The sequence below is a fragment of the Geotrypetes seraphini genome, chromosome 6 (genome assembly GCF_902459505.1).
Source record: "Geotrypetes seraphini chromosome 6, aGeoSer1.1, whole genome shotgun sequence".
Taxonomy (NCBI): Eukaryota; Metazoa; Chordata; class Amphibia; order Gymnophiona; family Dermophiidae; genus Geotrypetes; species Geotrypetes seraphini.
The window spans coordinates 67884691-67901450 of NC_047089.1; the positions used below are offsets into that span (position 1 = coordinate 67884691).

Here is a 16760-nt window from a genome sequence, read left to right on the forward strand (position 1 = left end):
CAACTGAGAATTGACTTCTCACCTGAACTCCTGGAATGGTACACAGAGTAACATTTATGTTAATAAAGCAAAAAATGGTAATATTAATATTGATGAGCACCCCTCCCCCAAACTCAAGATACTACTTAATATAGGGGCATAGACAGATGGCCGATTTGGGCCTGAACCCAAGATGGATGGGCATGGAATTCATTCTCCCCTTCCCTTCACCGGCTCTACTCTCCACCCCAAAATATTAAACACCTGAGCTAGCAGGGATCCTCAAACCCTGCAAGCTGAAGATTTCCTCCTTCTTGGATGGCCAGCGCTATTCTAATGGCAACTGACTGCACTTGCCTCAAACTAACGCCACCGCTGGCAGGCCACACATGCTCAGTGCTTTTGCAAAAACTGAGCATGTGTAGAGGGGTCGGTATCAGCATCAGCTTGAAGCAACTGCTGAAGGCTGTCAATTGGAATAGCGCTGGTTGCCCAAGAAGGGAATGTTGAGTTGGAAGGGTTTAGGGTCTCCGCTAGTCACAGCAAGTGTGTCACAATTTTGAATGGGCCCGAGTCCAAATTGGGCGGGCACTGGCCTATCCATGACTACACCACTGCATAGGGTTCCCACACTCAATTTAATTTATTACACTCTATCTTCCCCTCATGGCTGACAATTTGCTCAGTCTCACATCCTCCTGTGGAAGTCAGCCACTCACAGAGGCATACCCATTTCCATGCTTTTTCATTTTCACATCTTGCTGCAACTAAAACAGTGTTCCTACTGGTTTATAATCCAACAAGCACATTTTTGGAACCCTGGATAATGAGATGAGCAAATCCCCTTCTTACGTGAGCAAGGCATTTCCCTCAATAAGTCTGTAGATCTCAGCAGTTCACCAAATATGGGCTGGTGCGATTTATTCCACAAATCCTTCAAAACTCACTCAGGCTTCAGGTAGCATCTAAGAAAGATCATCTACTCAATCTCCACTAAGTTAATAGAGATCAAGATAGGTTCATCATGATCTTCATGATCTCCTAATCTCTAGGTCTCTTTTCTAAGCTAAGACATGTTTGGGTTTTATCCCTGTTTCTCTGGGGGTTTTTCTACAACTTTGAGATTGCTTCCCTTTGTTCCTTAGATTCACATAAAAATTCAAACTCAGTCATATCTTGATCTTCCATCTGCTTCCTCAAGCTCACATATGAAGAAAGCTCCAGATAGTTATGGTAATTAATAGGATCCAGATCACATTGGGCCCTACAATCTTCAAACTTTTGAGGTTTTCTCAACCTCTAAAACTTACCCCCAAATCTGTAACGCATTTCTTTCCCAGGTCCAAAATACAATGGATTCACTGCTGGAAGTAAACTCTTAGAGAGAAATGGGGAAAGCGTCAAAATATCTTCTACTCTCTTTTTCAAGGACCATCTGTAAATTCTCCACAACTGAAGGGTATGCCATAGAAAAGGACTCTTCAATCTACCTTGCGCCCCACCCCCCAGGGCCAGACTAACACAAGAGAGGAGAACCATCCCCCAAGCTGCTCAATCTGTATCTACTGTTTAGTAGTACTTTTATGCCAATGTATCACTTCCCCCAAAGTTGCTGTTAAACTGTGGCATAGTGGCTAGTCTCAGTTCCCTGAGGTTAGAAACAAAGAAACATGATGGCAGATAAAGGCCAAATGGCCCATATAGTCTGCCCATTCATAGTAATCATTATCTCTTTCTCTCTCCAAGAGATCCCACATACCTATCCCAGGCCCTCTGTTTCCACCACCTCTTCCAAACATCTACCACCACTGTTCAACGCATCTACCACCCATTCTGTAAAAAAGTATTTCCTCAGATTACTCCAGAGCCTATCACCTCTTAACTTCATCCAATGCCCTCTCATTGCAGAGTTTCTTTTCAAATGCAAGAGACTCAACGCATGCGCATTTACATTACATAGTTATTTAACAGGTCTACACACAGAATCCATATGTTTGTTTACCCAACTGTAAATGCTTGTTGCTTTAAAAGATTTCTGGATAGAACTTTTGCATTTCGGGCAGGCAAACTGAATGACTGGTTGGGTATTATGCATGCTCCATCTTATTTTACTTTTAGAAAATTAGTAAAAACACAGTTGTTTGATCAATTTGTAAACTGATTCACTGTTTTTAATCTTTTATCTTGTATGTATTTGTGATGATTTGTATTGTATTTTTTTCACAGATTATCCAGTACTTCTCATTGTAAACAGCCTTGAACTATTATGGCTTTGATGGTATACAAGAATAAATTATTATTATTATTAAATGTCTCTATCATATCTCCCTTTTCCCGCCTTTCCTCCAAAGTATACAGATTGAGATCTTATAAGTCTTATCACGAAGACCACACACCATTTTAGTAGCCTTCCTCTGGACTGACCCCATCCTTTTTATATCTTTTTGAAGGTGCGGCCTCCAGAATTGTTCACAATATTCTAAATGAGGTCTCCTTTTTCCTACTAGCCATACCTCTCTTTATGCAACCTAGCATTCTTTTAGCTTTCAGCGGCACCTTTTCAACCTGTTTGGCCACCTTAAGATCATTACATACAATCACTCCCATGTCTCGCTCTTCTGTCGTGCACATAAGTTCTTCATCCCTTAAACTGTACCGTTCCCTCGGGTTTTTGCAGTCCAAATGCATTTCTAAGCATTAAATTTTAGCTGCCAAATTTCAGACCATTCTTCAAGCCAGGTCTTTCTTCATGTTATTCACACCATCTGGCGTGTCTACTCTGTTGCAGATTTTGGTATCATCCACAAAGAGGCAAATCTTACCTGGCAATCCTTCAGCAATATCGTTTATAAAAATGTTAAAAAGAATAAGCCCAAGAACAGAACCTAGAGGCACACCACTGGTACCATCCCTTTCCTCAGAGCGATATTCAATGATCTCTACCCTCTGTCGCCTTCCACTCAACCAGTTCTTGACCCAGCCTGTCACTTTGGGACTCATCCCGAGGACACTCAGTTTATTTATTAATTAGATGTTTGTGTGAAACACTGTCAAAGGCTTTGCTAAAATCTAAATATACCACATCTGGCGCACATCCTCTATCCAATTCTCTGGTCACCCAAAGAAACTGATCAGATTTGTCCGACAAGACCTACCTCAAAGTGAATCCATGTTGCCTCTGGTCCTGTAATCCACAAGATTCGAGAAACTTGACCATTCTCTGTTTTAAAAGTGTTTCCATTAATTTGCTTACCAGCCTGTAATTCCCTACTTCTTCCTTATTTCCACTTTTGTGGAGAGGGACCACATCTGCTCTTCTCCAGTCCTCTGGTACCACTCCTGAATCTAGAGACTCATTGAAAAGGGCAGTCAGTGGAGCTACCAGAACTTCCCAAAGTTCCTTCAGCACTCTCCCTCAAGGATCATCTTCAGACCTATAAGTCTCCCCACCCCCCTTTACCGTTAACCCACATGCACTTTTATAGGTAAAATCATGCATATCCAAAATTTTTCAAGGCTGCTATGGTCCAGACTGATCCTGGGCTGCACTCTGGCTTTGCTCTTCTGTATCGAACTCCAGGTCGGTATGCATAAGGGGTGGGGTGGGTGTGTCAGGATTAGCAGCTAAAAATTACAATGTTCCATGTGTAGCTATAGCTTTGTGATGGTCATCTCAGATGATAATATCATTCTCTCAGAATTGCTTTTTAAAATATATGAGAGAAATTTATGGGGATTTTAACTTTCAACATATACCAACCACAGGCAAAAAATACTGCTGCACCTACATCATTTTCAGCAGCAGAAAAACAGATCTGGCTTTGAACAAAACACTCTGATGTCATAGTTACCTGACACCTAGAACAAGGCTAGCTTCCCGCCTATTCATTTTCTGTTCAAATCCTCCTTTATAATACGATGAAAGCCCCTGTGATGGAAGAGAAAAGCAGTAGAGTTACATTGTGAATTGACCACACTCTCATGAAATATCTAGTAAAAACAAAAGCACAGCACTGAATCTCTTGCATTTAAAATGGGCTTTTTGATCTCTTTAAAGACTGGTGGCAATTCAAGGAGAAACATAGAAACACAATGGAAGATAAAGGCCAAATGGTCCATTCAGTCTGCCTATCTACTATCTCCTCCTCTCCCTAAGCAATCCCATGTGCCTGTCCCACGCTTTCTTGAATTCAGACACAGTCATAAGAACATAAGAACTGCATACTGGGACAGACAGAAGGTTCATCAAGCCCAGCTGTTTCTAACAGTGGTAACCCAGGTCGCATGTACCTAGCTAGAACCCAAGTAGAAATATAGATTTTATGCTGTTTATCCTAGAAAAAGCAGTGGATTTCCCCAAGCCATCTCCTCCACCTCTACCGGGAGACTATTTCACGCATCTAGCACCATTTCTGTAAAAAAGTATTTCCTTAGATTATTCCTGAGCCTATCACCTCTTAACTAAGTCAGGGAACTCTAAGTACTCTCTCTTCATCTTAATTAATCTTACTTATTTCATTTCTTCTGTCTCTACTGTAAACCGCTTAGAACTTCACGGAACAGCGGTATATAAGAAATAAAATTATTATTATTATTATTATTAACTTCATCACATGCCCTCTCACTCTGAAGCATCCTTTCAATTGAAAGACTGACCTCATGTCTATTTATGCCACATAGTTATTTAAACGCCTTTATCATATCTCCCCTAGACTTTTTTCCTTTGAGCTAGCCACTTACTCCTAACTCCTTCAGGTTTAAGTTCAATAGCTATGGAACCATGAGGTTTCTATTTATGAATACTCAAGGATCCTCCTATCTTGGTTACCCAATCACCACAGCAATGGGAAGGAGAAGAGTCTATGAAATCTGTTACATGTACTTGTACACCATGCTTCTGGCCATTCAGTGCTGCAGTTGTTCGAGAGTTTTAAAGACTCTCACGCCACCTCCAAAGATGCTGTGAACAGACCTGGGAAAACAGGTCCTGAAAATTGTCCTATAAAGGTTTGTAGGTTAAAAGACCATACATGGGCAGAAAAAGCATATGGAGCTACTTGTTATCCAATTTTGATTGCCTAGTATGTAAGCGCCTGAAATTGTTTGTGAATTGAGATCAGCATTCCCAAATTTGTGCCACTGCACCATATAGTCAAAGGAAACCCTACTGGGAGAATTCTGTGCAAATTCTTCAAAGTTGCATGTTTTGTTTGTCAAAATAAAATCATTATCAATCTTTAGTGATACCTAATTTAAAATAAAATACAGAAGAAAGTATTACCAAAAATGCAGAATTTTTAATATTTTGTGCAGAGTTCCCCCAAGACTACAGTACCAGCATATCAAAAGATCCAACCCTTCTTCTAAGCTATTACTTCTTCCATCCCTCCCATGACAGTTGTCTAATTTTCCATTGAACAAAAGAGACCATGTAGTCTAACATCTATAACTATATTCTGGCAAAGATTGCTGAGAGACTATTAACAATTTGAACATAATGCAAGCTTTGACGTGACTGATTTCTAAAAATAGCTCATATGAACAGGATTTTCTTTGTTGGTTGAAGAATGGACTTCAAAGTTTATGAAAATCCCAGAGTTTGAAGAAGGTGAATTAACTGTCTCTCTCAGGTTATACTCTAGGACACAGTTCTTCAACCGCCGGTCCACGGACCGGTGTCGGTCCGCAAAAAAATCTTGCCGGTCCGCAAAGGATTCAGGACCCCGCCGCAGCAAAAGGTGCCGACGTCAGCTGACGTGCAACTTCCTGTTGCCGTCGCTATGCCGGCACTCCTGCCTGCCACCACCGACTCCTGCCGCGTATGTCTCCGCACCCCCAGAAAAGCAGCGGCAGGTCTGTGTGCTTTTAACTTCGGCACACAGCTGCCTCTAGGCAGTATTTTAGCGCGGTTTCATGAGGCAGCCTCGGGGCCTTTGGTAGGCCGGCCCACATCGCATCATCGAAGCGGGCCGGCCTACCAAAGGCCCCTAGGCTGCCTCATGAAACCGCGCTAAAATACTGCCTAGGGGCAGCTGTGTGCCGAAGTTAAAAGCACACAGACCTGCCGCTAACCTACATCGAGGAAACATTTGCTGGAGAGGGAAGGGAGTAGAGGTGCTCCTAGATAAGGGAGGGGAAGGGGCTACTGCTGGCAGGGGAGAAGGGAAAGGGAAGGGATGAGAATTACTGTTGGTTAAGGGGAGGAGGAAAGGGAGAAGGGGTATTCCTGGACAAGGGAGGGGAAGGGGATACTACTGACAGGGGAGAAGGGGAAGGGATGAGAATTACTGCTGGATAAGGGGAGGAAGAAAGGGAGAAGGGGTACTCCTGGACAAGGGAGGGGAAGGGGCTACTGCTGACAGGGGAGAAGGGGAAGGGAAAGGGAAGAGAGTTACTGTTGGATAAAGGGAGGAAGAAAGGGAGAAAGTACTGTTGGAACATTGGAAGGAAACAGTTGGCAGGGAGATTAGAGGAGGGGAAGGAATCAGGATGGAATGGAGAGATCAGATAAGGGATAGGGGAGAGACAGAGAAATTACAAGGTAGAGAGAGATTGATGCTGGGAAGGGGGGTTAGATGAAAAATAAGGAAAGAGGGACAAAGATGCTAGATCTGGTGTAGGAGAGAGGGGCATAGAAAGAATGCAGATACCATATGGGAGGGGGAGGGGGAGGGGTAGAGGGCAGACAGTGGATGGAAGAGGCAGATGCTGGATTGAAGAGACAGAGGGCAGACGCTGGATGGAAGAGAGTGAAAAGACAATGAAAGCAGAAAGCAGAAACCAGAGACGACAAAAGGTAGAAAAAAATAATTTTATTTCTATCTTGTGATTAGAATATATCAGATTTAAAATATGTATCCTGCTAGAGCTGATGTTAGACATAATTGGGGAGTGCAAAGCCCAGGTAGTGCGTCTTTAGCTTCCAGCTGGCTTAGGGCTTTCTCTGACCAGGAGGCAGTTGCCCTAGTTGCACTCCCCCTAACACCGTTCCTGCCATGTGTGACTGCGGTATTCTGTTAGCATGATATTTGTGTAGCATTCTGTAATAATTTGGCTTATTCAGTTTTCTTGATAGTAGAGGGGATATATGTGAAGGGGAGGGGAGACGGGGGTTTTGTTGATCCTTGCCCTGTATTATTTATATTTATAAAATGACAATTGTACAGAATATTGTTTCTTTTTATACTTTAATAAAATATGTTCAGTATAAAATCATAAGTATTTGAGGCTTGTGCGGATGGGATAAGATGGTTAACGTGACCGAGCTCACGAGGACAGGGCGGCAATGGTTTTTTTTTTAAATTTCAGTCTTATTAGTTTGCTGGTCCACGAAATAATTATTTTATTTCCGCCGGTCCATAGGTGTAAAAAGGTTGAAGAACACTGCTCTAGGACAGTGGTTCCCAACCCTGTCCTGGAGGACCACCAGGCCAGTCGGGTTTTCAGGCTAGCCCTAATGAAAATGTATGAGAGAGATTTGCATATAATAGAAGTGAGAGGCATGCAAATCTGCTCCATGCGTATTCATTAGGGCTAGCCTGAAAACCCGATTGGCCTGGTGGTCCTCCAGGACAGGTTGGGAACCACTGCTCTAGGAGATAGAATAATTTCTACTCTAGGAACTATCAAAAGCCAGTAATTAAGAAATGGAAAACCCAGATGATCTGGCTTGTATAGGTAAGGTACTGCAACCACTGGGCATTTGGAGTTGAAAAAGGCTGGAAGGGAAAACCATGTATTGATAATGCCTTGCTTTTAGCATGAAGCACAAGCAGTGAGGTCTAGTTAACATAGCCAATCCCATTTAATTAGGCTACAGAAGACAGAAGGAAGAGCGTGTTCAGCACTTAAGTAAGAAGAGTAATCTACAGAAGAAACTCCATTAGCAAAAGTCTGAACAATGCTGAATATTCTAATTTCACTATGAAGTTTTAGAACCAGTTCAAATCATTCACTCAGAATTTCACAACCTTCTTCAGCAGCCACAAACCCAGAAACAAAATATTTTGCTATTACAACACAGAAGATAATAAACAAGGCAGCTCAGAGTCTCAAATGGTAAGGACTGTGCATTGATATGTAGAAGATCTCCAATTCAATGTCCGAGTTGGAATTTCAGCTCCCTAAGCTGGCTGGAGTTGATGATGCTATAGACAAAACATTCATAGCACCCTTGAGTGTATGTCTGGGGGGGGGGGGTGATGCATTCAGGGGAGTAATACCTTGCAAGAAACAGACCATTTTAAAATGATTGCACTTCTATAAAATTTAGAGTTGTGGAATACAAAGCACAAATGGAGTTCCAAACACACAACTTAGCTCTTATTCTGGTCAGATATTTTAGCTTTAATATTAAATTATTTTATACAACCTATGTGTTTCTATTTTCACAAGGACTCCTGAGGAAAATATGTGTTGCTGAAACACAGACCGTGTTGGGTCCCTAGTATATCCATTCTATCTGGATTTTGCTGTCTCTTTTTTTTTTTTTTTTAAATAAAGTGGCTTGATTTTGGACTCCTGCTCTCATCCTGTCTATTTGTGGCCTTTCCACTTTTTGTATAATGTTACCTTATACATAAATCAACACAACTCACCCCAACACTGTGGTTATTTTACCCAGTGTGCTCAGTATACATTTAAACCAATAAGAAATCTTTCAACTATACTGTGGATCAACTCGGATCAGAACTTACCGGGTTTGGAATCTTGTTGACTGTTTCTACAATTACTTGGCCTAGAGGCTTCAAGAGCTGAAATGTGTAACGACCTGAAATTATTAAAAATTAAGCTTTAGTTGACAGTGCAAATATAGGGTCCAGTATTGAGCAGTGGTAGTCAGCATGAGCTTACTATAAGCCAAATAGCAGCAGGAAGGTAGGAAATGTGTTCTGTGGCAGTGCCAAAAAAAAAAATTCATTCAGGGGCAAAAATATCCTGGGAACCCGTGCACAATTTCTAGACACCTTTGCAATCTGGCACCTGGAATTTGTCAAGCCCTGTTATAAGTTATGTGTGCAAGTTGGGCCCCGCAATGATGTATGAAGATGAAAGTGAGGTTATCCGAACCTTGACAAATCTAAAACTATACCTCATTTTAAAAGGAAAAGGAAAACAAAAATTCAACGGCTAAATCTCCAAACTGAGATAAGCCACAACATCCAACTGTGATAAGCCACAACATCCAACTGTGATATGTTGTAAGTCTTTAACATTTGCTATGTTTCACCATCTTCTATTTTTTCAAAATTAAGACAAACCAATGGCATCTGGTAATCCAAACGTTTCTTTTTCTTTGATAGTGCAGAGTTACTAGCATGCCCACAGGGCTTTCTCAAGGGTTCACATTAGGCGCTCTTTCTTTAGCGTCCTCACATTCCAGGTGCTCAGCAGAACTAGCACCTGGAATGTGAGGACACTAAAGTAAAAGAAAAATAAACGTTTGGATTACCAGATGCCATTGGTTTGTCTTAATTTTGAAAAAATAGAAGATGGTGAAACATAGCAAATATTAAAGACTTACAACATATCTCGGTTGGATGTTGTGGCTTATCTCAGTTTGGAGATTTAGCCATTGAATTTTTGTTTTCCTTTTCCTTTTAAAGTGAGGTGTAGTTTTGGATTTGGCTAAGTTGGGCCCCACCCAATCTTTTCCCATATATATATATCCACTTTAAATTATACATACTATGGGCCATATTCTATATATTGCATCCCAAAAATTTGTGCTGACTAAAATGGCGCCTAGCGTGATTCTAATCAAAGTAGGCACATCTTATAGGGCTCCTTTTATCAAGGCACGCTACGCGTCGGACATTTCATCACGCGCTAACCCCTGCGGCAAGCCTAAAAACTAATGCCTCGTCAATGGAGGCGTTAGCGACTAGTGCAGCAGGCGGTTGAACGCGTGGTATTCCACGCGTTAACCGCCTACCGCACCTTGATAAAAGGAGCCCATAGAATTTCGCTAAGTGCCAGTGTGTGGCATAATTTTTAAGGTCACACATTTAGGCTAAGGAAAATCAGGCCTAAATAACTCCATCTAACTCAGTGGTCTCAAACATGTGGCCCAGGGCCCACCAGGTGCTATTTTGAGGCTCTCGTTATGTTTATCATAACACAAAAGTAAAATAAGACAGTTTCTTAGCTATAAATTACAATATTACTATTAAGACTTAGCCAAAAGGAAAGATTTATAAACTATAAAGAGTTTTACCTCATGCAAAATTGTCATTTCTTTCATAAGACATTAACTATTTTTTCTGAGGCCCTCTAAGTATCTACAAATCCAAAATGTGGCCCTGCAAAGGGTTTGAGACCACTGATCTAACTTATGCATAACGGGTGCACATATATTTTAGGAATACCTACGCTTCTCCCCTGGCCATGACCCCTTTTCAGATTTGAGCATTAGAACTTATGCACAGCATTTTACAGAATGTGCCTACCAAGTTGTACATGCAACTTCTAATTAGCACCAATTAGTGTTAATTATGAGATGTTAATTACCAATTAGCACCTACTAGGCTTGTTAAACAATTAAATTATGCATGCAAATCGGCTGCGTGCACAACTTAAGGTGCCATAAATAAAACTGTATATACTCAAATATGAACTGAGATTGTATATACTCGAAACTGAACTGAAATTGTATATACTTGAATATGAACTGAGATTTTTGGGCCAAAAAAATGGCCCAAAAATGGGGGTCTTGGTTTATATTTGAGTCTACCACCATAGTTTAAAAAAATATCCAAATTTAATCTACCGGGTTGTGGGGAATAGAGTCGTGGGACAAGGACAGGCAGCTGATTCTTCCTGGTGGCAGCCATGGCAGTCCTTCATGCTGTTTGCCGGCTGCTGGGAGAAGGGGGAGTGAGGAATCAGCGGCGCATACAGATTGTGAGCAGCCCTTTGGTCCTCTCCCGGTCCTGCTAAATCGGATGGCAATAATGAAACCAGATGCCACGGGGGACTTTCTTTCTTGCAAATTGCTAAAGGCTCTGTCGTCTTGATCCCGCCCCCTCTGAAATTACTTCCTGATTTTGAGGGATGGGATCAAGACTGGCAGAGCCTTTAATGATTTAGTAAGAGGGGAAGCCCCCAAGGTGTCTGGTTTCATTATTGCCAGCTGGTTTAGCGGGACCGGGAGAGGACCAAAATAGAACAATGAGGGAAAAACTGTTTGCCTCCCCAGTAGCTTCTAGTCAACACAAACTATTTTCTTCTGGGAAATATTTGATATTTAAGCTGGACCATGAGCTTTGCTTGACTTTGCTCTGCCTGGACATAAAAATAGCGACAAATCTCATAAACTTGACTCTTGGCAACCTGCCAGTTTCTGAAAAGTCAGTTATTAAGGGACAGGGTCGCTCTTCTAAAACCTTATGATAGTGTAAGTCATGTAGCTCTTCATCTTGGAGCTTACCTGCAAAAGCTGCAGCTGCAACACCCAGGCCAACTGCTATCAGAGTCCTGCCCTGTAAGAAGAGAGGCATTTATACACACAAGGTGCACACTTTGTGATATCAAGGCCCAGAAGCAGTTTGTCTACCATAGGCCTTGACAAAGTTTCTTTCAATCTAGGAACCAGCAGCTGAGGCCATTCACTTCTCCTCCTTGACCCTGTCTCAACCAACGTTCAAGAGGGAGGAGGGGGGACATCCTCTCAGAGGTCTGCTGTGGAGGACCTACACTTCTCCCTCCATATTCGCGGTTTCAGCATTCGTGGTTTTGATTATTCATGGTTTTTAGCTTGCTGGGTCCTCCCCAAAATTACATTAGCTTGCATAGAGAAATCGCTGATTCCAAGCGTTTACAGAGAAAATCGCTGATTCCCAGCACTTTCTTCACCGTGTTTTGCCTCTCCTTCAGGAACAAGCCAGGTCTCCCATCATGTTATTCGCGGTTTCACCATATTCACGGTGGTTTTTAATAGAAAACAGCTAATAACATGAAAAAGTTATTCACGGCTTTTCTGTATTTGCGGTTCTGTTAATTCCCTATCACAGCAAATACGGAGGGAGAAGTGTAGTTTATTAAGACTGATTTCATTTTTTGTTTCCATAGGAAAAGAAAACTTGGTAAAACAGGCCCCTAATGCTATACTACAAAGCACTGAGAGACGTCAGCAGGCTCCCTTCCCCAAGCATGTTAGCAACAGCATGCTAGTGCACCCTAACAGCTGTGCCAGAGGTGATTTATCTCTTTGGTTCACTGTGACACGTAGTCTCTACAAATCTCCCCTTCTTTCATCACCCCCGCTATCCTGCCCTTCCTCAGCCCCCTCCCCTTTTTTCTCTCATCCTTCCCACCCCGTTTGCCCTCAGACTCCTCCTGTTCTTCATCCTCCACCCTCCCTTCTCAATCCTCCTGTTTCAAGTTCATTCCTCTCCAGTAGTCTCCCTCTTTCCTAGTAGTCAGGTTCCATTAAGAATAGGGTTCACTTCCCTATTCTTGTATCTGCCTTCTGTAATTTTCTATTCTTTCCTTTTTTTTTTTTTTTTTTTTAATTCCTACTCGGTTCATTCCTTTCTATACTTCTAATTTTTCCATTTCTCCTCCTATCTTTTCCTTTTCTATCCTTTTCCCCTTTCTTTAATACTTTTTCCTGTCTTTTTCCCTTCCTTTTTCTTTTCATGAAAGATCCTTTCTTTTATTGTCCTGATGTCCTGTTCTTACATATTGCTATGCTGCCTCTGGAATGGTTCTTACTCTGCAGAGGCTCAAATTTGATCCACACAGTCAGTGCAAGAATTCCAGAGCAGATTTCGTGGTCTCAAATCACATGAGAATTGAGACCAAGAGAGTATAGAACAAGAATTTTGCACCATGTGGTCCAGAACAAACTGAGTTACAATGTGGAAAGGAAGAATGGTTTTGATGAATGGCAAAGGAAAATAAAAAAAGAATAAGCTCATAAGGGAATAAAATTTCTAGGCACCATAGTGACTAAGGGCTCCTTTTACTAAACCACGTTAGGGCTTTAATGCGCGGAATAGCGCGCGTTACATTGCTCCGTGTGCTAGACCTTAACGCCAGCATTGAGCTGGCGTTAGTTCTAGAAGCGTAGCGCGCAGTAATTTCCTGTGTGTGCTAAAAACGCTATTGCACCTTAATAAAAGGAGTCCTAAAAGTACCTGGGATTTATTGAGTCCTGGGCTAGCAACAAGACATTATTAATCCCTCTCTTTAAATCCTTCAGTGGTGTATTTAATATCTTCAGCTGTATGCAGAACGGTTCTTTCTACCTTAATTCAATTCCATTAGCTCAGCTGTTATTTATTAGGATTTATTTACCATCTTTTTTGAAGAAATTTGCCTAAGGTGTTGTACAGCAAGAATAAAGTTGAACATTGTAAATTTCATACTATGCACTGTTTCAATACTTTTACTGCTGAAATAGGCAATAAATAATGTCAAAACAACACACATTAAAACATCTTAATAGACAGCATAGGGTGTAAGCAGAGGTGGAACACAGACAGATACAATAGAGTAACAGGTATTAGAAAATAAGGACATTAATTTAAAGAAAGCTGCAGATGAAGTCAGAAAGGTGTACAAATATGATTATCTGCTACAGGAGTGGATAGGCAAGCCAGTGTTTAGTCCTTGTGTGTGTGTGTAACTAGTAAGATAATGGCTTCTTTCATTGGCTTGGGAGAAGGGCCAAGCTTTCACCTGCTTCCTGAAGCAGAGATAGCAGCTTTCAGGGTGTGCATTCTAGAGTGTGGGGCTACCCTGGGGAAAGCTAACTGACAGGTTTCACATCATGTGTTGTCCTTTGGAGAGGGTGTGGTTTGCGGTTCTCCTTGGGAGGACCTTAGTGACCTTGGAGGCATGTCGACGAAGAACCTGGTCAAATACTCTGGCCCCATTTCCTTTAAAGGCCTTGAAGATCAGACATAGTTTTAAATTTAGCCCTGTATATTGGTAGCCAGTGAAGTTTATGCAGAAATGGTGTCTCTCGTGACATAGCTTTTGATAAAGCCAAGCCAAACCAACCAGCTCCATGCACTTTAGGTTTGTCTCATTACACCCTTTTCTTTGCACATCAGTTCCAGCGGCCATCTTGGAAAGGGCAGGTCAATTACATTATGATGTGTAATGTGATTATGCCACTTACAACCTTTTATCAGTCTTGCTGCAGCATTCTGAATCAATTAGAAGTGGGGTAAAACTTGGTAGTCTAAACCAGTGTAGAGTGCATTACTGCAATTCAATCTTGATGTTATCATAGTATGAATCACTGTGTCAAGACTTGCCTTCTCAATTTATAGTTTTCACACATGATAGAGGTTGCCTGGATTTGAGGGATCAGCATTTAAAGTGTGATTTATAGGGGCGTTCATATCTCCCAAAAAAGATTTTGATGTTGGGTATGTGCCCACTTGCATTAGAGACCTGGGTTCAAGTGAAGCTTGTTTTTAATCTATTCTTGAATGGCTTTAAACAGGTCGTCAGTTTAATCACGGCAGTAGCGTATCAAGGGGGGGAGGAGGGGTCACCTGGAGTATAGCTCATGGGGAAGGGACTGGAACACCCCCTTCTATGCTACAGTCTGCACTCTTTGGGCTGCCAGCAACATTGGTCAGCTAATACGCTGCCTTTGGAGACCCAGAAGCTTTCCCTCTGCTTCAACTTCCTGTCCCTGCAGAGGGAAAGCTTCCGGGTCACCAAAGGCAGCGTGTTTAGTTGACCAACGCTGGAGGACAAAAAAAAAAAGAGAGAGAAAGGTTCCCATCCCATGGGGGTGTAGAAGAAATGCCACACCCGATTGAAACATAGAAACATGATGGCAGATAAAGGGGTATGTTGAAAAGATAGACGATTTAGAAAATAGATTAAGAAGGAATAACATTCATCTTATTGGATCACCTATGTCTTTCAAAGATGGAGAGCTAGTCACCATGCTGGAAAAATGGCTGTAGGAGGAAATTCTTGCGGGCTCCTTTCTTGGCCCACTACATATCAAGAGAGCGCATTGCTTGGGAAAGAGAGCAAAGGGGACAGACAGATAAAGGATCGTGATAGTCCAGATACTAAACTTTGCTACAAAAGATCTTCTGCTACAGAACTTTTGATAACATAAATAACTAAAGTTCCAGAATCATCGGGTGCTTCTTTTTCAGGATTAATCTCCAACACAGCATCTCTGCAGTTGTCATGCAGTTCACTGAAAAGAAGATGCAATTTATTTTGCAGTTTCATGCTAGACTGTGAGTACTACACTATGAATGGAAACCATTTCTGTTTGATGACAATGTTGTGGCATGGGCTCAGTTTTTACAATAGTTCCTGGAGCAATCAGGTGATCACTCTCTCTGGTGAGGTTTTTGACAGTTATCATATAGTGGGAGTCTCTTTATTTCTGGGCTTATTATGGACTAATTGTTTGGTGCAAGTGTTGTAAGTAACTGAGTGAATGTGCTCAGTTTCACATATAGAGAGAGTGTTGTTTCAAACCTGTTTAGGGTGCTATTACTGTTATGTACGATTGTGTTAATGGATACACTTTTGTTATTCATGATTTAGATATAAACCACAATCAAGTTTCATTAGGTATTTATATATCTCCTATCAAGGTTATCTAAGCGGTTTTTCAATCAGGTACTCAAGCATTTTCCCTATCTGTCCCAGTCGGCTCACAATCTATCTAACGTACCTGGGGCTATGGAGGACTGAGTGACTTGCCCAGGATCACAAGGAGCAGGGCTGGATTTGAACCCACAACTCCAGGGTGCTGAGGCTGTAGTTCCAACCACTGCACCAGACGAGTGTGTACCAATAGTTTATTGGTTTGGAATTTTGGTTTTGAAGTCCAATTACTTGTTCATGCTAAATTTCTGATAGCGGTTGTGATGTTTACTGGGAGTCTTGGTGGTGGTGGAAGCTTGCTGTGTTGCATGTGTCCTAGGCAGCAGAATGCTTTTTTGTTTGGTGGTGAAAGCTCTACACAATATTCCTCCCAAGCTCCGCCCCAGATCCACCACCCATAAGAGTACTAATTGTAATACCATTTTTCCATTCATTTTTCATATATACATACAATAAAATCTTAACACATAATGGTTAACAACAAAATTAAATTAAAGCACACCGTATGCGTCTCAACATTCATTTCTAGCAGAACTGGTCTTGGTCACACATACACAACACAGATAACCCCTATGCAAATACAGGACCACAAACTAAAAGTATTAATATATACAAATGAAACCCTAAGATGCAAGACCTCCCCCGATTAACCTCACATGCTGTAACTGCCTTACTCACTGTGACCTATACTAGACATGTGCTGCAGCCTGCCTCAGCCCTTTACAGTAGCTGGAAAGGAGAAGAATCACTGCCTCAAGGTGGAAATGCCTCTTCGATGATGCCAGACACAAAGACTGACCGTATTCCCACCCCCATGGACCAATGGATGTATTTACAGAAAGGTGGGGGGGGGTGAAAATGCAGCTAGCACCCTGCGAGACACCATTGAGCCTCCTAAGGATGCCTAACAGCCTGCTCTCAAACCTCTGATAAATAGTGGGTGAGGAGTAAATGCTGGGACAACTATGAGCTCCAAAAATATTAGTACAGGCTGGCAAACAGGTGCCACAAGGGATTGGCCTGTCAGTAGCAGAGCGCAGTCTGCTTCTTCTCTATGCAGGTAGAGCTGAACGTGAAAGTTCTAAGCACTAAAAACACCGAAAACAGAAAAATACAGAATAAAATAATAATAAGAGATAGAGTAGAACAGAAATACTCTTTCTGGCTTGTGTGCAGAAGGG

General features: G+C 41.8%; 1 protein-coding gene across 1 annotated transcript in view; it reads right to left on the reverse strand.

Moving 5' to 3' along the window:
- DNAJC15 (DnaJ heat shock protein family (Hsp40) member C15) overlaps positions 1–16760 on the reverse strand; it is a 58169-nt gene that overhangs the window by 16548 nt on the left and 24861 nt on the right. Inside the window, exons 2-4 of the mRNA XM_033950498.1 lie at positions 11408–11459; positions 8676–8749; positions 3831–3907 (exon numbers count right to left, since the gene is read on the reverse strand). Of these exons, the coding sequence (XP_033806389.1) occupies positions 3831–3907; positions 8676–8749; positions 11408–11459 (203 nt within the window). The remainder of the gene's footprint in view (positions 1–3830; positions 3908–8675; positions 8750–11407; positions 11460–16760) is intronic.